The sequence below is a fragment of the Mastomys coucha genome, unplaced genomic scaffold (assembly GCF_008632895.1).
Source record: "Mastomys coucha isolate ucsf_1 unplaced genomic scaffold, UCSF_Mcou_1 pScaffold4, whole genome shotgun sequence".
Lineage (NCBI taxonomy): Eukaryota > Metazoa > Chordata > Mammalia > Rodentia > Muridae > Mastomys > Mastomys coucha.
The window spans coordinates 20,561,354-20,583,636 of record NW_022196910.1 but is presented as its reverse complement, the minus strand read 5'-3'; the positions used below and the strand labels follow the sequence as shown (position 1 = coordinate 20,583,636).

Sequence of the window (22,283 nt, the reverse complement as noted above, 5' to 3'; positions counted from 1 at the left end):
GTTTTCGAGTTCCAAGGCCAGCCTGGTCTACAGAGTGAGCTCCAGAATAGCCAGGACTGCACAGAGAAACCCTGTCTCGAAAAACCAAATACCAACCAAATAACCAAATCAAACCAAACCAAAACAAAACTAAAAAGCCCCACAAAAACTAAACCAAACCACAACAAAAATCCCAACATAACCAAAAACAAAAAACAAAAAGACAAGCTAACAAACCTGATGTTTTCAATGTGAGAACTAGAAGGGAGCAAATAATAATGAGGACATCTCTGTTTGAGCTGAAAGCCTGGTAGCCTTCGTGTTGCATAAACAAGCTCATGGAGACTAACTCACCACAGAGACTAACTAGCCACAGCCACTACTTGGAGCTGAAAAGATGCAGCTTAGGAATGCATAGAAGGATCATGGCTGGTTTCCTTCAAGAATACTCATGATTTCCTACATCATCCTTCATGGAAGAATAGGGCTTTGTTTGTTCTGGGGTTACCATTTAATGGTTTACTCTGTAACTGCTGTTCGCTAGGTCTTTGAAGGCCAAATGAGCCCTCATGGGGGACTACACACAGGTATTGATGGGAGGCCTCAGCTCGATTTTCAATGGAGTTCATTAAGGGTCCGTACAGGAGCTGCGAGCCTCCATAGCGTTTCTGCAGCTGCTTTATTGATCTTCAGTCCTAACTCAGATGACCATTTTGTCCCTTTGGTCTTTCTTTGCTCAAGTATGCTGCTGCCAGTTTCATGCTCTAGAAGTGCCATTTGTACCTTTCTTATTCAAGAACTTCACAGTGGCTGCCTACTGGTGGCCCTGGCTTTACCTTGCAGTCACCCATATCTGCATTGAAAGCTTCCTGTAACTCTTACGCTTTGGAAGCATTTGGTTCTGTCTTTCCATCAGTTTCTATCATTCAACACCCATTAGCACAAATTATGAAACTCGTCAAAAGGGGTGTGTTGTCAGGTTCTTAATTACTTACTGTTCTATTGCTGTGAAGAAATGCCATGACTGAGGGAACACAAAAGAAAACATTTAATTGAGGCTTCCTTACAATTTCGGAGGCTGATTCCATGACCATCATGGCATGGAGCATGGCAGCAGACAGGCAGGCATGGCCATCAGCTAAGGCTACATCCTGATCCAAAAGTTGGATGTAAAGAAAGAGGGAGAGACTGGGCCTGGCATGGGATCTTGAAACCTCAAAGTCCACCCCTAGTGATACAACTCCTATAAAACTACACTTACTGATTTTTTCCAAAATAGTTCCATCAACTATGGACCAAATATTCAAATATATGAGTCTTTGGGTGTCATTCCCATTCAAACCACCACCCCTTGTAAACCTTGCATGACAGAAACAAAATAGTGCCAGGTCTCTTGTGGACCAGACCTAAGAATCAAAAACTGGTACCACCCTTTCTATCTCTTGGGCCAACACATCATTCATTTTCCTGGGCCACCATGACAGTCAATCCAATCTGTACACAAACTGTTACACGTTTACTGTCCTGTGGCACTCATACTTCCTACAGACCATGGTGACACAGCTCCTCTAGAAAGGACCAGGGACACTTTAGTATCAGGACTTGCTTTTTTATGTAAGAAGAAGGCAAAGTAGACAAGAGTTTACCCATAAGATGACTTTATTTAAGATGAAACTGGAAATCAAATATTTTTGTAATTTGGAAATTCTATGTCCTGAAACACATCTCTGGAAAAGAAAAGAAGGCAGTGGCAATAAATCTGTAACCTATTGGAGGTGGTGGTCTATGCCTGTAAGTCCCAGCATGAAGGAAATTAGAGGAAGTAGATTAGGGCTTGAGTCCTGCCTGGGCTACATACCAAGTTCAAGACCAGCCTGATGCAAACAGGGAGAGCCTGTCTCAACCAAAAATAAACCAATGTCTGGGCGTACAGGGCCATGGTAGAACACACACCTGGTGTGCCCTAGGTTATCGGTTTGTTCCCCAGCATGACAAAAATAAAGTTTCCTACTTGGTTTATAATAGTGTTGTTGTTCAGTTTTGCAGACTCCAACTGTTAGCACAAACACTTCTGCCAAAGGCTGGGAAAAATTAAAGAAACCTAGAAGCACAGAGTGTTTCACAGGTGAGTGACTGGCACTGGGATCCCTTGGATTTCCATTTGGTTAAATGATAAGCTGCATCCCGACCTTTTATCAAATGCTTATCTGCCATTACAGAGTTAACTGTAATGAAGAAAATAAAGAAGAACAAGCTGTCGAAAGCCATCTACCTGATGCAGAAGGCTCTTTTACTGTTTGAGAAAGATGCAGTATGTGAGACTGCAGGGAACTTGTTGATGGTAACATATCATTTCTTCTTGGTTTGTTCCCCTGGCATTGGATTTCTATACCCTGAGTCCTGAACTATTTTGAAATAAGTGTTTTTGTCTCTAGAGACAGCTGACTTGGGAAGCCAACTAAAACAGGGAGGAGTCAAAATAAGGGAAATTAAAATAGGATTGACACTGGCCAGCCTAGTACAGTGTCTGCATTAAATTTAAAATGCAGAATGCATTTAAATGGAACACAAGGCCTCCAGTGTGCTAAGCTCTCAGTCTACCACTGAGCTAACTCCCTAGCTCTTGCTTAGCTCCCTACCTTTAACCTGGTCTCATGCTGGCCATTACTCTGTCTTTTCGCTGATTCCTAGAGTGAGGTTTTCAGCAGAACTTTCTGATAGCAGTTGGGTTTAATGTTAGAAGATTCTCATTTTTGCACTGTGTGTGACCCATAAAAGTTGAATTGCATTGTCTGTGTTTGTCAGCTTCCCAGTGTTTTTAGAAAGGGTGTACAGATACGCATCCTAAATGAGTCAATGTTTATATGGCTCACAGTTTGGGGATCCTGGTCCACAGTTGCTTAGTCCCTTTGCTTTTGGTTCTGTGGTAATACAAGAGACACAGTGAAACGATTTGCTATCAGAGAACAGGACCCATTCACTTCATAGAGCTAAGAAGTGGAGAGGTGGGATCCCAATATCCCCTTTAAAAGAATGCTCCCATAACCTATAACATCCCACTAGGCCCCACATATTAAAAGTCCCACTATCTTTCAGCCAGGGCTGTTGACCTAACACATGGAACTTTGGGAGCTATTTCATATCCTGATAGAGTGAATATTACATTAAAACAGAAAATAATAATGCTACAAGTAACTTGGCTAATAAGACAAGGATAAAATAGACCCAAACCTAGGTCAGTCAAGAGGGGTTGAGGACAGAACACATATATGTAGTATTTGAGTGTGTTAAGGATAAACAGACAGAACCAAGAGACACATGGAAGATAGAAGAGAGGTCAAAACGTGAACAGAATGCTCCAGGACAAGAAAGGGAAGAAGAAAGCATAGACCAGGGGTAGGCTGCAAGGTAGGCCCATTGTCCTTTGATAAAGAAAGGACGGAGCGGTGGATAGATGCAGATGTAAGAAGCTTGTAGGTATGGAGGGAGAGGGTAAGTTGATGCTGTGTTGCCTCAATAGTTTGATAAAATAGGAAGCCAGTGTTTCTGCTACAGTAGAGAGGGGAATCTTTGGCTGTGAAGGGAAAGGGAAGAGGAATAGGGAACAGGGAAGCTGATGATAGGCGCTCTTCTCCCTGAGGTTGGAGACTGCAGATCTTTAGAAGCTCCTTCTTCAGAGTGCTCTGATGTGTCCTGATGTGACATGTTTCATACCAGTGACAGCAGAATATTTGTCACAATGAAGATTAGTGCAGGATTATTAATCTTTTGAATGACCAATGTGGTTAGGTCACAGACTTCCTAGCTGCCTCACTACCTCAGACACCAGGCCAGGCTGTTTGCTGCCAACAGGTCCTTGCCATGAAAGTTAAAAACCACAGGCTGGGGTGCTGGGGCTGCTTGGCGTTTAGGCTCCGATGGATTAAATTGTAATCAGGTGGTGTGGGATTTTATGCCGCCCTCTAAAAATATATGGAAATCGTATCTCTCTTTTGCTGTGGGGGCTTCTCTCTTTTCTTTAAAGAAGGCTTCCTCTTTTCTTTAAGTTTCCCTATCATGTTGAACATAACAGCTACTTTTTTCCGTTCTTCCACTTTAAGCTAGCTCTCTTAATGATGTTCCTTCCCAGGTTTTTAAAGGAAAGGTCCTCTCTCCCTCTAAGGATCCACCATGTTGTCTCTGGCATGATATACTGTCTGTCCCCTCATAATACTCTCTCTCCTACCTTGGGGCCCATTCTTAGCTTCCCATTTCCCCTGTGGAGAAAGTGCGGCTTTCTTACCTAACACAGCTTTTCACGGAGACTGATCATGAAGTCAGCTTTTTTCCTGAACCCGCAGCTCTCTGTCGCTTTGTTATTACAGGTAAGAACTTAAACTTTTTCTGTATGAAAAAAGAAGTTCAGATTAAATAGGGAACGAAATAAGGCATCAAGATGAAGACTTTATTATTACAGAAACATCATAAAACTGGACCTCCCTATGAAAGCCAGTCAGAGGCCAGACATTAAAAGTTTAAGAAAGCTGGAAGGGTGCATTTTAGGTCAGCAAAAAGGATGTTGAAAACCTGGACATAGACTGAGGCTGAACACTTGAAGAACTAAATAACCACCAAGGAGGGGGACTGAGATGAGAAAGAACACTCCATCTGGATGGAGTGCAGAGTGCAGAGCCCAAGGTTCCAGGAGCTGCCTCTGAGTACTAGTTCTTCTGCATGCCACTCACTCTGAGGGGCGAGGATGTGTCTGGGGAAGGAAGGATGGTAATGTATGAAAGCTCTTGCTCAACAGGCTAAGGGCTTCAGGTGGATAGATGCCATCATTGTTCAAGGTGGGGGAGACTGTCCTGTCAGGATTAGGGAAGAACTTTTGGATTTCCAGCCTTTGAACCAGGGATGGATTTTGGTGGCAGTATTGGGTGGTCTGAATTGAGAAGGTCAAGTAACCTCTGATGTTTGTTAGATTTCTGGATGAGTTTAGATCTGTTTTCTCAACAGGTGCTTTGGGGAATGCCTGCTTCGAGGACAGTGGCACTCTGGCCTCATCTCTATGGAGAATAAAACATAGTTTCTTTAAAAAAAAATGTTGCTCTTAGGACCAATTCCACATGCTTTTGGAGCTCGAGGAGAAGGAAGCTTTTGGAGTTTTCTTTATACTTCTATAATATATTTCCTTCTTATTCCTCTCCTTCCCACCCAGGCCAGGGAGGAAGATGGTGGAGATGCAAGGAGTCTAAGTTTCCGGCTCTTTGTATTTCCTAAGACTGTTTGGACTCCAGAAAAATGATGAGTGTAATGTCCTCATACGATAGCTCCAAGAGAGGCATTATGAGGCTCTGCTCTTTATGAGGGATCTTCAACAAGGGACTTTTACCAGCTGGGAGCATGCTGAATATTTATCTGAGGTCTTGTGTCTTCAGGAGGCACCACTGCTCCTCAGTGGCAGTGCTCATCTAAGGATTGTGGTGTCACAATGGCTCCTCGGGGTAGTCTCCTTAACAGCGATGTTATGACTCAAATAATTGTCAAACTTTCTTTCCTTGAAGAAGATAAATAAATGTCTTTCCCTTGGCAATCATTCTCTGCTGAGGAATATCACAAAATGTTTTACCTCACCATGGTCTTGTAATAAAATTGTCCCCAAATCAGTAATTGATGTGTCACCTGATACCATAAAAAGGTATGAAAAAAGCTTGAGTCTCTTAGGAACACATAAATATTTCATACGCTGTTTTGGTTTTTCAAAAGTTTTCTGCCCTTGTGGATCCATATAATCTTATCAAGTGCTGTGATTCCAAACCAATTAAAAGTGGACCAGTTTGTTGTCAGAGACAAAGGACAAACTTTTGATAATGTTAGCTTTCCAAATGGGATGAAGGCCCTTTTTTCCCCCCTCTCGTTTAGAAGAATGTCTTCATCCCGTTCTCCAGCCTTGGCTGTTTGACTGTATCGATCTGTCTTGATTTTGCAATGTTAAGCTATTCCTCTATTGTAAGGGACGGCACGTAGCACCCCCGCCGGATGCTTTTCTCCCTTTGAGTTGAGCAGCCACCCTGTGGCTCATGTTAGACATTTAGTTCACTGAGGCGGCTACCAGATGACCTTTCAGTACCTTAGCACATGACATTTCTCAGTGGAAAAGAACAGAGACGCTTCTAAGTGTTTTCAGGGCAATGCTCTGTGATGCTGTTTCTTGAGTATCACAGAAGGAGGAATTAACCTCCTTCTCACTAGACATAATCAGGTAGAACAGGGATACTAAAGATGCGAAAGGGACCTACTGATTGCTCCCTCCTTGGAAGCTGAACCTTCTGTAGTGATATGAAAAGACTGCAGCTTTAGTGTAATTGCCCAGGAGCATCCCCTTGCCGAGGAAAAGGGGTCTTTCTGTGCTCCATGTAAGGAAATGGAGCCTGGCAGCCTATCTACCTGTTGAGGAGACTGTGACCCTGCTCCAGGAATCCTCTGCCCCTCTGATCCACACTTCATTTTCCTAGAAGCATCTGTTGCAAAGAGATCCAACTGTTGCGTCTGGTTTTCTCTTATTACTATCTGCCAGAGCCAAAGTAACCCTGCAACCGAGAGAAAGTCAACAGTGCCAAACCCTGGCATTAGTATCCTGTCTCTAAGGAGAGAAGCGTTGTGGCCTAACAGATTCATTTTTACTATTGGTACAGAGTGTAATTGTGTAATCTCATTTCAGAAGCAGAACTAAGAAGGAAACCAGCGCTACTGGAAGTTCTAATAAGTCCCAACTTTAATAGTTCCAGAATTTATGCCCATAACTCTATCCTATGAACTGAACTGGTAGTAATTGAGTTTCTTTTTCTTATTTATGGAACTTCAGTAGACTCCATCCTATTTGTTTTTCTTGAGGGAAGTGTAAACTTTTTTTTCCCCTGAGATCCTCTCAGTTCTTTCTGTCTGTTCTATACTGGTTTTCCTTGTGGAAGAGCAGAGATCTTTCTGATCCTGACCCCCCCTCTAATGAGATCACTGTTTGAGCCCTGGATTTCAAACATTGATAGCAGATTTTGGCATAGTTACATGGTAGAGATTCTTCTAAAGGTAAAGTGTAGAGAATTTTATCAGGTTTGTCTTCCTAAGGGTGTTCGTGTTTTGTTGTTGTTGTTGTTTGTTTGTTTTTTGGCTTAGCTTTGCATTGGGATGTAGTAGCACGGGGCCTAGGAGCTGCAGTAGGACTCTGGCTCTGCTACCTATTAACTCTATGTCCTGTGTTACTGATGTCCTCTTAAATCTTGAAATATTCATCTGTTAAAGGGAGGTTCTTAGGAAGACTTGATGAAATGGTGCATAAAATTCTTAGCTTGAAAAAACAGGCCTGGAGAGATGGCTTACTGATTAAGAGCACTGGCATTGTTCTTCCAGAGGACCTAGGTTGAATTCCCAGGACCCATATGTCAGCTCCCCACTGTGTGTTACTTCAGCTCCGGGGTGGGTGGGGGGAGACCCAGCATCCTCACACAGAAATACACGCAGGCAAAATACCAATGCACACAAGATAAAAATAAACAAATCATTAAAAAGGAAATTCTTAGCTTTTGGTACAGGGTGAACAGCCCATATCTATTAGCCATTGTTAGTGTAATTGCTGTTGCCCTTGGCCTGCCCTTCACTTGCAGCACCCTGTAGCATTTGGGTAGGACTATTATCTAAGCTTCAGCTGTATTCATCTTCACGAGAAGACGCATCATACCCCACGCCTTCTCTTGATTTATCTTTGAGGCCACATCGTTGGTTCTCAGCAACAGTCCTGGCCAGGTTTCTCTGGGGATGACTTAACCTACTTCTCGTCTCCTTCAGAGGTGCACACCCTCATGCTGGGACCCAGACGCGCCCCAGGGAGGGCTCCAAGATGGAGAGCGATCGTGACACTCCAGCTCTGTGATCATTGTTTATGTGCATCTTAATCATGCCCTCAAGATTGCATTACAGCTTGCCATTAGTGTTTGGATGCACCGTGGGTGTCAGGCGTGTGACAAATGGATTTAATGTCAGCCTGTCTTCATAAGCACTGGCAAACTTCTGAAGAGAGGCAGGTCTCATTTTCTCTAATGGAAAGTATAGGCAGAGACATTTGTATTCATACAGAAATTCTTAGGGTCTCAGTTCATGCAGTCCACTATTGCTCAGATGGCCATGGGAAGCATGGTTGCTGCCTTGTTGCGACGCTGCAGAAGTCCCCTTGCATTTAGGGTTCTGGCTAACCTTTGTCCTCGGTCAGTATAAGGGTCATTTCTCCCTTCAGGTTTGGTAAGCCCTTCTAATTTCTAAGGGCTGTTGGGAAAGGACTAGTGGTTAGCTAGTTTCATCACATGACATGTCTGGGAAAGTGAGTTTTGAACTAAGAGTGGGGATGGTTGTCCAGATTTTGCAGTTGTGAGATCTTGGTTTGCTAAAGCATTGTTTTAGATAGCACTAGCAACATCCTTTTAAAATTGAGTAGAGCTGGTTTTGCGAGTTTTTCCTTCTTGAGTTTCCCCCACCAGATACTATTTCCTCCTGTGTGGTTGGAGACTTTAACCGATCCCCAGACACTTTCTCCTGAGTGCACTTTCCTAGCAGCTGCAAGATTAGTCTTACTGAGTTGGGACTTTATTTTTAACAGGCATTAGAGTTTGCCCGGAGTTCTGTTACGGAATTTGTTTAACCCAAACCTAGGACTTTGGTTTTTGCACTTTTCTTTTACTACTTTTTTGATACAAACATTGATATTTTTGTTAACATGGTTTAGATTGGGCCACATAATCTGAGCCAGAAATCTCCTCTTAAAGTTGGTCAAGACTGAGTCAGAACACTTTGAACACATCAGTTTAAAGTGTATTGTAGTAAACTCGCTTCTCCACCTTCATGGCTTGCTATGATTTTCATTTAGAATACAATGACTGAGTCCAAGGAGATAAATAAAGTGCTGTTCCCATCATCAGGGCACTCAGAACAAGGCACAGAATTTGGGTCCGCAGATAACATATAATATGATACCTACTGAAATGAGATTAGCGAAGACAAATCGGAAGGGGTGCTGAGAGCCCAGGGCTGTCAGAGATGTCAGTGGAGATGATACCCCAGGAGGTCTCAGACCAGCTAAGAAGATGTGATGCTTCTGGGAAGGGAGGAATGCACGGAAGTGAATGATCTTAGAGGTTTAAGGTAAATAGAGAGGTAGGTATATAGTATCTACAGGGAAATCCAGCCAGAAGACATGTTCACAGCCTTTATAAAAAAATCCGGCAGAGAAGTTTGCCTGCCCTTCAGTAGATCTTAAAGGATGTTTTCAGAGTCCGGAGCGGAAGTTGACATAAACATCACTCCATGTCCAGTCTTTTTTTTAGTGAGCTCCTGTAGTCTCCCTCCCCAAAGCCCGGACGTAACGCAACAACGCAGCGCTGCCCACTGTTAAACGGAACTGGCTACATTCAGAAGCTCCACCTCCATTGAGCAAGAAGGAAGTTACTGATTGGACTGTTACACTGACGTAGTTTGGGGGAAGGGTTTTGCCCCAGGTATTTTACCTGTTGCGGGAACAAAGGAATTATTATTAAATTCAAGATGACTGAGTGACCAGACCTCATGTCGTCTAATGTTTTACTTTTCCCACGTGGGTACGGTACAGTATGGCTAGCCTACCTCTTCTTATCTCCTTCAATCTCTTCCTATCCATTTCTTACTCCTATTACCAGAGAACTCTTTATTTCTTTCATGTTGGCTCTGGATGCCAACAAGCTCCAAATGTGAATCTTTCAAACCCTACATGCCCGTGTGGGAGAAACAACACAGGCTTGCTCGGCAGAATGGGAACGCCTGAGATTTGGTAAACAGACATGAGAGTCTCTTTTGCATTTGTCATCAGGGCAGAGCTTCTAAAAAGCAAGGGAATGGTAGTGCTCCATCACCTTTGGGCTTCTCTGGAAATTTCTTTAGTAGTTCATTATGAGTACCAAGAGTGTGATGTTAATACTTTGTCTATTAACTGAACTTAGCATTTTAAGGACACTAACCATTTTTTTCCTAGTTTATTTGAGTTTTTGAAAATTAGTAGTGGATATTTAAGATGCTCAAATACCTTTAAAAATAGTTTTAATTTTTATTTTATGTGTATGAGTGTTTGCCTGGATGTAAATATCTGTACCATGTGCATGCCTGGTGCACACAGTGGCCAGAGAGGCCATTGGATCCCCTGGAACTGGGGTTACAGGAGGTTGTGAGCCAATACAAGGGGGTTGGGAAGAAACATGGGTCCTCTGGAAGAATGAACCACTGAACCTTCTCTCTACCTTGTTTAAATATCTTATAAAAGTAAAGACATACGTTTGGTCTGCCTATGATCATCGAGACTAAAATATTACTATTATTGTTTTAACTAGTGTTATTAGTATTGTTAGGAAGTCTACACATCTCTGCTGATGCAGCTCATCTGACTTTAAATAAGGTTTAGCTCTGACAGTTAGGTATTGTCTCTGTATCAGAGTCACAGAATTGACATTTTGATGATATCAACTCTTAATGACACTCCTTTCACAAACCACATGTATCAATAGTCTTATTTCTTGAGAGTCACATTGCAAGTTGTACCAAGCATAGGCTTGTGGCTTATCAGTGTAAAGTGCAGGTGTCCGTGTTATGAACTTTCAAAGCACAATGAAGTATGATGGTAGATATTCAGTGGATTTAAAGACAAAATACCTCCCATTACTAATATATGGCCATTGCGTTTAGACATGTGCGTCTGTTTCCATTGAAGAGGTTCATTTAGTAGTCTTTTTTATAGTCCTACAAAAACCAGCCTGTGATACATATTGACATGGGTACGTATGCCTCTGGGATTCAAGGAATGTTATATAGAAAGAGAGCGTTTACCACAAGAGAATTCTGCAAATATAGAGGAGCTCAAGCTCCTGAAATGTATTTTTCTATTTTCACACTTCGTTACAGGAAGCGTATGCCTTAATTGAGAAGGTCGAAGCAGAACAAAATGCCCTATATTCCTATCAGAAGTTCTTGGAGAGCTCAAAAATAAAGAAGAGCAGAATCCCTCCCCCACCCATCCTGCTGGCCCGAACTCACTGCTCTGTGATTCTGAAGCCTGCGCCATTCATATCAGATGTTAAGGTATGGTGCCCTCCCAAGTGCTAGCCCATTCCATGCGACCTAAGTACGCTTGTGACTACAATGCCCCTTACTATGATTGCTCTCAGGACCCGAATAATCTTATTTATAAGCACCAAACTCCAGATTAGTATTTTCATGCCTTATCTGTACTTAATTTATTCATAATATTTTGCCTTTATGAGTTGTCTTCTAAAGCTATGTCAAACACTTGGGAAGAGAGAAAACAGTTCCCTCTGCGTGTCTTTGTCACAGTGACACTGTGCTCCAAGCAGAGAGCTGAAGTAGAACCAGACACGAAGGAGGCTATTCCCTCCAAGAGCCAGCATTGGAGAAAAAGCAGCAGGACATGGAATTTGAAGGTTGCAGGTTTAGAGATTCTGTGTATATTCTCTACAGGTCACCGTGGAAACAAGTGACAAAATGTCTCTTCAACTGCATTTTTCTGCATTTATTAGAACAAGCCTCTTGCCCCATCCCTGAGTCCCAGAACTCAGCCTAAATGGGCATACCTCTTGGGATTTCATTTCCTAACAAGAAATCGTCTCTAGCTAGTTTCTATTTTAAATACCTCTCTTTTAGGCCCTCTTTGATGTTGTACCACAATTCATTCCTATCTTTGATTATCTTTAGGGCATTTTGCACAGAGAGACTTTGAAGTCAAGCGTATGTAAGTTTGCAATTCTAGCTCTGCTGCTAACCAGAGGTACATCTTTTAGGAAGGCCAAATACAGTTTGAAGCTTCTCATTTGTAAAGCATGTTTATTGTGAAAAGGAGGCGATCGAGGACTGAGCATGTGTGCAGCTAGCTGAGAGCTCGTCCAGCACTGACAAAGTCCCTGCCCTGTCCCTTCAGCCGCACAGACTAGGTGTGGTGCCATGTGCCTTCACTCTCAGCACTTTGTGGGTGGAGGCAGAAAGATCAGTTCATGGTCATCCCTGACTCCATAGCATGCTCAAGGCCAGCACGAGAGAGACACTGTTTTTTTTGTTTTTGTTTTTTGTTTTGTTTTTTTAAAGAGAGACTGAACTAATATATAATATTATCAGCATATTAGCCAATGACTTTTTTTCTACTTTTACTAAGCACACGAAGTAGAATTTATCAAAACAATTACTGGAGTTATAGACTGTGATTGCATTGTGGTTTTTTTTTTTTTTTTGGTTAATTCAATACAATGTTTTTTTTTTTTTCTTTTGAATGTCTGTTTGCTGTCAGGTTCTGTGTGAGTTAACAGGCACAAGTTAAACACGGGTGAAATGTGGCTCATTTCTTGAGTGATTTTAGATGGATGGAGTGGACTCTAGATCAATGGGCATGGACTTCAGGTGGGTGGGAGTGGACTTGTAGATAGATGTGGTGGACTTTAGATGGATGTGGTAGACTTCAGGTGGGTGGGCGTGGACTTCGGGTAGATGGGCGTGGACTTCGGGTGGGTGGGCGTGGACTTCAGGTGGGTGGGCGTGCACCTTAGATGAGTGGGTGTGGACTTCCTCAGGAACAATTTTTGTCACTTCTTTGTTTTTTGCTCTTTGAAATTGGGTTAGAAGTAGCATTCACCTTACAAATGACTGTGCTGCTGTGAGATCATTTTAGGACTAGGAGTTCAATTTTGGAGATTTTGGAAACCTTTGCTAAGAGTAAGGCTTCACTGATTTTAGAAAATAGTACAGAACGAGGTTTAACCCAAACATTAATTTTTTCAGTATTACTATTTAGTGATGGTTTTATCATATGTTGCATGAATATAGGAAGACATTAGAGCCTCATATTTGACTTGTAGCTCTCGAGCTTTTTAATGGCGCCTATATAATAATATTTATGTAAATTACTCATTAGGAGAGTTGGTTCAAGAAAGTTTGCCTGCTGCTTCCTCTCTGTAACCACTAGGTGGTACTGTGGGCTCATGTAAATTTTCTGGTTTGCTGGTTTGGCCATCTTTTGTCTCTGTGAAGCCTCCTCCTAAGCCATCACTTCATTAAAATCTGTTTCTGTATTTGCAAATGCTAATGTTACTTAGATTGTCTATAAAATCTTATTTCCAAAGTTAGTGATTTGTTCACACCGTCTCTATTCTTATGTAGATTCTAATTACACATTGCTTCTTTGTGTTACACAGACTGGGAGCAAAATAAAAATATAAAATCTGCTTGTAATAATGCTTTTAGAGAGAATTTGCTCTTGGTTTGTGTGGTATAATTTAGAGCAATAACAATCTGTCATGCAACACAGTCTTTCTGCACCCTGCAGCCCCCACCCCTGACAGAAAGTGTATTCTTTTTGTGCGGGTAATTAAGGGATGGTAAGTCCATTATTTCTGAGTTTATGTTTCATTTTGTTTCATTTGACCTTTACTCTCATCCTTTAGCCTCTAGCTCCTCAGCTCTCTTCTTTCTCTCTCCTCCTCCTTTTTGCTCATGACGGCTGGCACTTTTAATTAGTCACATATATTATAATCACCTGAGAGGCATTCTCTAGAAGCACAAAGGATTAGACACTTGTACCAGAAAGCCCCACTTGTTGAAGCTAGGAAGCCTTGGGTGGCTTGGCTACTCATCATTTTAGAGAGTATTCTATTCTGTACAAACTATTTTTTTAAAAAAACGACTTAGAAGCTGGGCAGTGGTGGCTAACACCTCTAATCCCAGCACTTGGGAGGCAGAGGCAGGCAGATCTCTAATGAGTTTGGGGCCAACCTGGTCTACAGAGTGAGTTCCAGGACAGCCAGGGCCACATAGAGAAACCCTGTCTCAAAAACAAACAAACAAACACACACACACAAACAGCCTAGAGTGGAATCCAGTTGAAACCCACTCATGCAGCTTAGACTCCAGTTATGGCTCCATTCAGTGAGTTTTCCTCAGGCTTTCTTGCACACAAAGATTGTATCTTAGTGCCTCACCTCTCTCCCAGCCTCTTGCTTTTGTCCTGCGTCTCTATCACATGAACATCTTTTAAATGGTGATCCCTGTTCTCATCCTGTCTCATTCTGAGTCCCTCAAGATGAAGCTGTCTTTGGCATTAATGTCTGTGTTTGTTTGCTCTGAGTTAAAATGCTTTGGCCTTTCTGTATCTCGGTTGCCTAAAACATACGCTAGAGAGAATACAGCCTCTGCAGCAAATTGTGTGGGCAGGACCGCATGTAGAAAAATGAGACCAGAGTCTTAAATCTTGCTGTACGAAATCAATTCCAAATAAGTCAAAGGTCTTAACATGACACCTGAAACTCTGAATTTGCTGTGGGGGACACCTTAAGATCCAGGCACAGGCTGTACTTGAAGAAAGCTTTGAGAAAAGGACTGGGATAGCTCAGGCCAAAGAAGGATTTGACAAATGGGATTGCATGACATTATAAAACTGTGTACAGCCAAAGATGCAATCCAGTGATGAGGCAGTTTATACACTGAGAGAAGTCCTGGTTAGTCATGGCACTGACAGAGGCTTAACATTTAGATCATATAAAGGGCTTAAAAGGCTAAGTTTGGGGCTGGAGAGATAGTGCAGTGGCTAAGAACACTTACTGCCTCCTGCAGAGGACTCAGGCATGGTTCCCAGCACCCATACCAGGTGCCTCACAAGTGTCCGGGCCTCTAACAATGGACAGACAGTTCTCAAAGGATGAAGTGAAAGCAGCCAATAATCATATGAGAAATGTTCACTATTAGCCACGTGGGCAAGCCACCTAAAGCAACATTGAGATCCTGCCTCATCCAAGTCACAGGAAAACAAATAACAAGTGCTGGTGAGGATGCAGGAGACAGAAGCACTTACACACTGCTGGTGAGGATGTAGGAGACGGGGGCACTTACACACTGCTGGTGAGGATGCAGGAGACGGGGGCACTTACACACTGCTGGTGAGGATGCAGGAGACGGGGGCACTTACACACTGCTGGCGAGGATGCAGGAGACAGGAACACTTGCACACTGCTGGTGAGAATGCAGGAGACAGGAACACTTACACACTGCTGGTAGAAACAGAATTAGTTCCTGTTTCTCCGCATGGTGAAAATTAGGGTCAAGACTCCCCAGAAACAAAAATTACTGCTACTGTATGACCAAGTTCTACCCCTTGTGGGGTTTAGTGGGAGGACATCACAGAGATGCTTATATGCCTGTGTTTTCAGCCATATCCACAGTAGCTAAGATTTGAACCTGCCTAGGCATCCATCAGCAGACAATGGGTGAAGAAAGCATAGACTACATACGTGATGAAGTTTCACTCAGCCAACAACTCATGTTGTTCTTTAGGAAAATGGCAAAAATCATTATAGTAAGCAAAATGAATCAGACTCAGACAGACAGTGCATGCGTCTCCTCTTCTCAAATTCCAGCTTTTCTGTAGACACATTAAACTCTGCATGCCTGTAGGCCATGGGAGCAGAGGGGAGACTGGGAGAATGAATGAGAATGATAAGAGGGGCATGGGGAAGTGTGAGAATGTCGAAGTACTTGATGTACTTGTTCGAAAATGTCTTTATGGGACCCATCACTTTGTATAACGAATATAGAGGGAAGCATATTCCAGCTTACTAATGTCATTCAACACAAGGAACTGCTCAATTGATAGTGATTAAAGTAGGCAATAATGTGGGCCTGGGGGGTGGGAAATGGCTCAGTGGGTAAAAGTACTTGCTAAGCATATGTTCTGGGTTCCAATCTCCAGAACATAATACAAAGGCCAGACACACAAGAGTTTGTAATACCAGAGTTCCTATGTGGAGCAGGGAGGGTGAAGTAGGAGAAGCTCTGAAGGTTCATGGGCCAGCTAGCCTGTTGTTTTTATGTGGGAAAACAACAATGGTCCTATCTCAAACAAGGTAGAAGACAAGGACTGACAACCAAGTCTTCCTTCTGACCTATACACATCACACATGCACTGGGTGTGCATGTTCATGTATATACACATGCACACACACACACACACACACACACACACACACACACACACAGAGAGAGAGAGAGAGAGAGAGAGAGAGAGAGAGAGAGAGAGAGACTGAGAGATGATGAATAATATTTTACTTAGTCTTGATTGTCTCAGGTAAGCAAGGCCCATGTTTGTTGTTACTTTCTTAAAATGACATAGATGCATATAAGCTTAGACCTTGCAGTTTAACACACATGTAGTTACCATTCCCTTTGGAAGATTATTGATTTTGCTCCATCCAGATAGAGGAGGCCAAGTGTTGTTAGACAGACCATGGAGCACAGGTGACAGCCGCCTCTCTCCCCTCCAGGCATCTTGGTACTGCATTTTGGGTTGCAAAGCAGAAGGAAGCTATGGGAAAGTAAGACTGAACAACAACCACCTCCCGAACTCAGGAGAAGCGGTATGTCATCCCTTCTGTCAGCAGACCTTATCAAAGCCGCATTAACCACAAGTGAACGTTCGTTCCCCCTATGAAGTCATTACGGCCTCGGATTGACACTAATTCCAACTCGAGTCACAACTAAGCTCCAACAGCGAAGGAGAAAGGTTTATCCAATTATGTTTTAATAGTCACACTGCCTTAATTTTCTGAGTAAAAGCTGAAATGTTTCCATTCACAGATACCAGCCGATGGCAGAAGCTTCTTTGAAATTAAAGGTTTGGAAACGAATGCAAACTATGTTTTTGCGATCGCTGCCTATTCGTCCAACGGGAAACTCATTGGTGATGCTATTGGGGAGACAACGAAACCAATTCTCATTTACCCGCCTCTCTCTGCTGTCACTGCTCGGATGTACCTGACACAGGTAGAAGAGATGGGTGCTATTTTCCTCTTTTTTTTCTTCTGTTAAGCATTTGCTAAGTAATTTCCGATGGAAGAAAAATCGGAGTAGACACTCCACACTGCCTGTGATGCATATTTTCCATGATTGCAGCTTATTTCATGAAACATGAATCGTTACTTCCCCCGTTAGTGAATTTGCCTTCTATAGAACATTTTTCCCCCAGGAGCACAAATGTAATTTTAGATGTTTTAGGAACTACTGCAATGCATATAGATAAATGTTATCTGTTACTACCCAGAATAGCAGATCTCACCCTGGGGCGATGTTGTCAATGTCTCGTGACATTTTTGGTTGTCAAAACATAGTGGGATGCCACTGGTGTCTACTGAGTAGAGGCAAGTGGGATACTGATAGAGCCGCATACAGTGTGACAGGGACAAGCCTTCTGCAACAAAGAAATAACCAATGCATGCTGGGGCTGTAACTCAGGAGTAAGAGAATACTAGCCCAGCATGCACAGGGCTCCGGGTTCAATTACAAACACTATGAAAAAAAAAAAATCCAATATAACATGCCATTAGCTCTGGTGTGAGAAACCAACATCTAGAGACTTCTTCATTTTATGTGCATCCATCTGTTCACCTATTGACCATCTTAACTATCATCTATCTGTCTATCTATCATTAATCTATCTAAACATGGAGTTATATATGTACATAGTAGACATGAATTTCTATATATTATTCCTAACCATATATCGTGTTTTACATATTTTCATTTAATAAATAATTTTCTTCTATTGGATTAGAAACTTTTCTATGAAGTATTTTTTATTATTTTATTTTATTGAATTGTTAATTTTAAAAAATAAAATATAATCCCCCTTCCCTTTCCTCCTTCCAACCTTTCCCATGCTCCCCATGAGGTACCCTTGAAGAATTCATGGCTTCTTTTATTTAAAACTATATTGAGTCTTGTGGACATGTCATATCATGAATAATTCCTTACTGCCAGACTGAAGGTACTTCATTTTTGTTGTTGTTGTTATTATAAAACAAAAATCTAAAATACACATTACAGCCTATAAATCTTTAACTGCATCCATGGCTGCTTTTTGAGGATAAATTTATCGAAAGGAACGTATCAGGTCAATAGATTCAGATGGACCCAGGTTCAGATTCGAGCTCCTCGCTGTGGCCGCATGGTACTGAGCAAGTGGCGTTACCTGTGAAGTGAGAGCCATTGAAGGATGCCCACAGGTCTTAGGAACATCAATGGAGTTACATTTGCCAAATGTTTAACCATGGCCTCTGTCTCTTAGTGCACACCAAGTACCATTATCAGTTATCAATCTAGTCACGGTTAACCTTCTTGCTGAAGTCGCTGCAGTCTGACTGAAGGCTTGTCACTGACTCATTGACCCAGGTCTGAAGTATCTAATTTAAAGCCTATTGCTGGCCATAGAGTGGATGGCTTTCTAAATTGTATCATATTTCTATTGTGCAGTGCTATTTTTCTTTTAATAGTTGATTAGTATCATAAACTGAGATCTCACAAGCCTTTTATACAATCACATTTTTCAAGGAAAATTAAATAGAGAGAATTGCTAGAATTCATCTAGCACTGGTATAGCGTGTCACACTGCCTCATACTTTTCTGGTATCTTGATTTCTTTAGAACTTAATATATTCTCCAATTTACAGCCGTGGAGTTATTGTGAGGTGCTGAATATTTCATCAGGACCTAATTTTTCTCCAGGGAGTGGTTTGACTCTTGGGTTCCATTTGGAAGAACTTGCATAGAAAGTTAATAAAATGAAGTCCAGGATACACCACTGGGATAATGAGAAGATCCGTGGCGCAGTGACCTGTGTCTCTTTATTGACACTCTATTTACAGTTCTTCAGGTCATCCAAGACGGCTGATGGGCATTCTCCCACAATGTCAAGTGGCCAAAGCAGAAATCCCTCACTTATTAAACTCCCTTAATTCTTAAATTCAAAGATTGGGTTTTTATATATTCTAGGTTAATATAAACCTTTTTAAAATTTAAAGTACAATCTGATTTTCATGACAGTGGTTATGTTTTTAGTTTTAGGGACAACCCCTTTCATTAAGAGGTATTACCATAACTATTAGTAGTAAAAGGTGAGCTATTTTCTCAAATGTTTCCTGTTAGCATGGCCTTGGGGGTGTCCAGGTTGTACTTTTGTTCCACATTATCCTATAAATAGTAATAAAGTCAGGTGGATGTTTATCAGGTCTTTCACTAAGTAGAACACTAGTAATTTAATCTGTTTGGATTCTGTTTTAAAAGGAATCCTTTAGAATTATATAATTTTTGTAACTATTCACTCCTCGTATTGAACTTATTACTGTTTGCTATTTTAAAAGCAGGAAATAGCTAAAGAATATATTATAAAATATAGAAAATTAGCGGTCTATGAGTGGGTTCTAGTTTTGATCTTAGGGATTATGATTTGAGTCCAGTTGTTTTATTTTTTTCTACTTGTAATATATTAGACCCAGTGATATACCCCACATCCAGTTCATTAAACCATGTGAATGAGTATTTTGTAGTATAGAAATGGTAAATATCAATTATTAAAATATCAAAGAAGCAACAACAACAAAGACTTGCTCCATCTTAGGCCTTTAAACCCATCCCTCTGTTGCTAATGGACACTGCCTGCTTCTGTATCTTCACTTTTGTGCACATGCTTCAGGCAACATACAGACATCTCTTGGCATGCTGGCTTCTTCAGCTTTGGGTATCTGTTTGGTAACAGGACTGCTGTATTTATTTTCTGTTCAGTTAAGTCTGTTTAGAGTTTCTATAGTGTTCTCCAAACTAGCAACTTCAATGTAGAAGGGCTGGCTCCCTTGGCCAAGTTCTTACCAACCCTTGTTGCCAACCATCTTTTTGATAATGAACCACCTAGGAGGTGGGAGGTGATACCTCACATGGTTTTCACAAGCATCAATCTGATGAAGTGTGCACAGTAGAATACTATTCAGCCTTAAACACCAGGGAAGCCTATGGACAGGCCTGGTGGACATAAAGGGACTAAGCCAGAAGCCAGCCACAGAGAGACAAATGTATGAGCTCACTGATAGATGGATTCTAAGAAAGTCAAGTTCACAGAGGTAGAGACTAGGGAGGGTGGTTACAGATGGCAGGGCTGAGGGTGGGTAGGGAAAGGAGAGACATCGTTCAACAGGCATTTAAGTTAGAGGTAGGCAGGAGAGAGTTTCAATGCTAAAGTAACTATCCCTGATACCTCAACAAGTAGAAGAAATGACTTTAATGCCACCAGTACAAAGAAGTGTACATTTGAGATGACAAATATGCTAATTAGTGAAATTCAGTCATTCCATAATACTCATCAAAACATCACATTCTCTGTTATACATACATTCATACATACATACATACTACATACACATATATAATTACTATTAGTCAGCTTGAAAAAAACTCTAAAACTTTATTGTTCCACTCAGACAGTAACTCTACGTGATGAAATGAGGAATTTCTCTTGATAGTTGAGGAAACAGATGCATAGAATCCCACTGTATCCCAGGCAGGACAACTTAGGCAGCTCCAGCAACACCCTCAATCTTTCTTAGGTAGCAGATCTTAAGTCTGACTCTTGGATCAGCCCATCTTTGTCCCGATTCCAGGAGCTCTGTGCCCACTCCTTAAGAGCAGCATCACTATGGACCCCCATCTGCTTTCTGTCTCCTCCAGGTTCCATCTCTTCCCTTCTACTGGACACATTTCATTCTCTATCAGTTTTCTCTTGGCTCTACCCAGCTGGAATGTCAGCAGGTCTTCCAGGTGGGACACAGCAGAGTCTGAGGATGGAAGATGCATGCATTGTCACGGTCTTCATAATGATGGCACTGAGGGAACTGTTGCCCTCACAGTTTCCCATCTCACCGATGAGTTCATCAGAACCCATTGCTGTATGAAGGTTTCCTTTTCCCCACAAGTTTCAATGTAGACAGAATTATGGGTGATTCAATCAGCATTAACTGTCCACTTGATAGAGCCTAGAATTACCTTAAAAAAGAGTCTCATCTATCAACTGTCTTTATCAGGTTGGCCTGTAAATGTGTTTGCAGGGGTTTGTTTTGGTTGTCTTAACTGATGCAGGAGGGACCAGCCCACTGTGATTGGTGCCATTTCCTGGGCAGGTGATCCTGGGCTGTATCACAGGAAGGTAGTTAAGGAGGTGCCAACAAGCAGCGTTCCTCCATGGTTTCTGGTTTGGGTTCTGTCTCAGTTCCTGCTCTGACGTCCCTCAAGAGGGACGGTGTGATCTAGAGATGTAAACTAAAGTAAACCATTTCCTCCCATAAGTTGCTTTTCATTAGAAACAAGAAGGGATGTTAGAGCAATAGGTAAAAAAAAATTAAGTTTATTCTCTTGAGAGTTTCAATTCCTTTCTTTCTCATCTGCTATCTGTTACCACTCTTCTTGCTCATCTATTGATGAGCTAATATCTGTTTTGCATCAGTGTCCATGCTAAATGTAATGTCACCTCTCCTTCCTGTGATACATCCTTTTTACTCATCTAGAATGTCACCATGGTGGTGACTGTGCGTAGATAATTTTACTTCTGGTTTCAGCTAAGATCCTGATTGTACACCAGGGAGGTAGCCTGGCTCGGGTATGAGCTGTGGAAAGCTGTGGGCTCAAGACAAGGCTACACTTTGAGTCTTTGATTCTCCCTGTACATCAATTTTGCTTTACTCTCTCTGAAGTTTGACTTTTTTCGTCTACTTTTGAGAGAAGAATGGCAACCCCTTAATTCTAACCACCCAGGTTGCCAGTAGACACTTAAATTTGAATCCAAATTCTCAAGAAAGGGTCTGATTGGTTTGTTCAATTTAGGAGAGTCTGAGTTTTGTCTCTCAGTATAGTGTTATAAATCCACTCTCCTCCTTTCCTATGGTACCACATCTGGGCAGTCTAAGTAGAAGTTCTTGGTAACAGCAGACAATTTCAGTGTCTCAGCCAGCGTGGACTCTTCCCAGACTGCTTATCTGACTGTAGAACCATCTAGTCAGCTTCTGTTTTCCCTAAGCCAGTCTGTACCTGATAAAATCCGCCCTCCTCTCCCTAGGAATTTCTTGCCTAAGTGATACAACTTTTAGCCGGATTCTTCTTTTAAATAGTGGGCCATTAGCCTTGCATTGGAACTAAACTTTGAGTGAAGTCCATCTTGCTTTAGAAGGGGCTATGAAATACCCAACTTGAGTCAGGTACTCACCCTGGCAATAAACAATGCTGTATCATATAGTTAAATTGGTCAGCATCCTCCTACAGCAGGACGTGGACGTTACCAGAAAAGGATTTTTAGATTGAGTAAATAGAACACTTTGAATACTTAGTCTGCCTCATGTACTCCACGTGAGGGATCCTAAGATTCACCAGGATCCAAGGATTTTTGCTTTATT

General features: G+C 41.9%; 1 protein-coding gene across 8 annotated transcripts in view; it reads left to right on the top strand.

The window, feature by feature from the left end:
* Cfap54 (cilia and flagella associated protein 54) overlaps positions 1–22,283 on the top strand; it is a 302,779-nt gene that overhangs the window by 55,259 nt on the left and 225,237 nt on the right. For all 8 annotated transcript variants that reach the window (XR_004112709.1, XM_031349079.1, XM_031349081.1 and 5 more), the window contains exons 18-22: positions 2,018–2,104; positions 2,199–2,320; positions 10,930–11,106; positions 16,341–16,433; positions 16,654–16,839. Coding sequence is in view for 7 of the 8 variants with exons in the window: in XM_031349079.1 (XP_031204939.1) it covers positions 2,018–2,104; positions 2,199–2,320; positions 10,930–11,106; positions 16,341–16,433; positions 16,654–16,839 (665 nt within the window). In the remaining variant the exon portion in view is untranslated. The remainder of the gene's footprint in view (positions 1–2,017; positions 2,105–2,198; positions 2,321–10,929; positions 11,107–16,340; positions 16,434–16,653; positions 16,840–22,283) is intronic.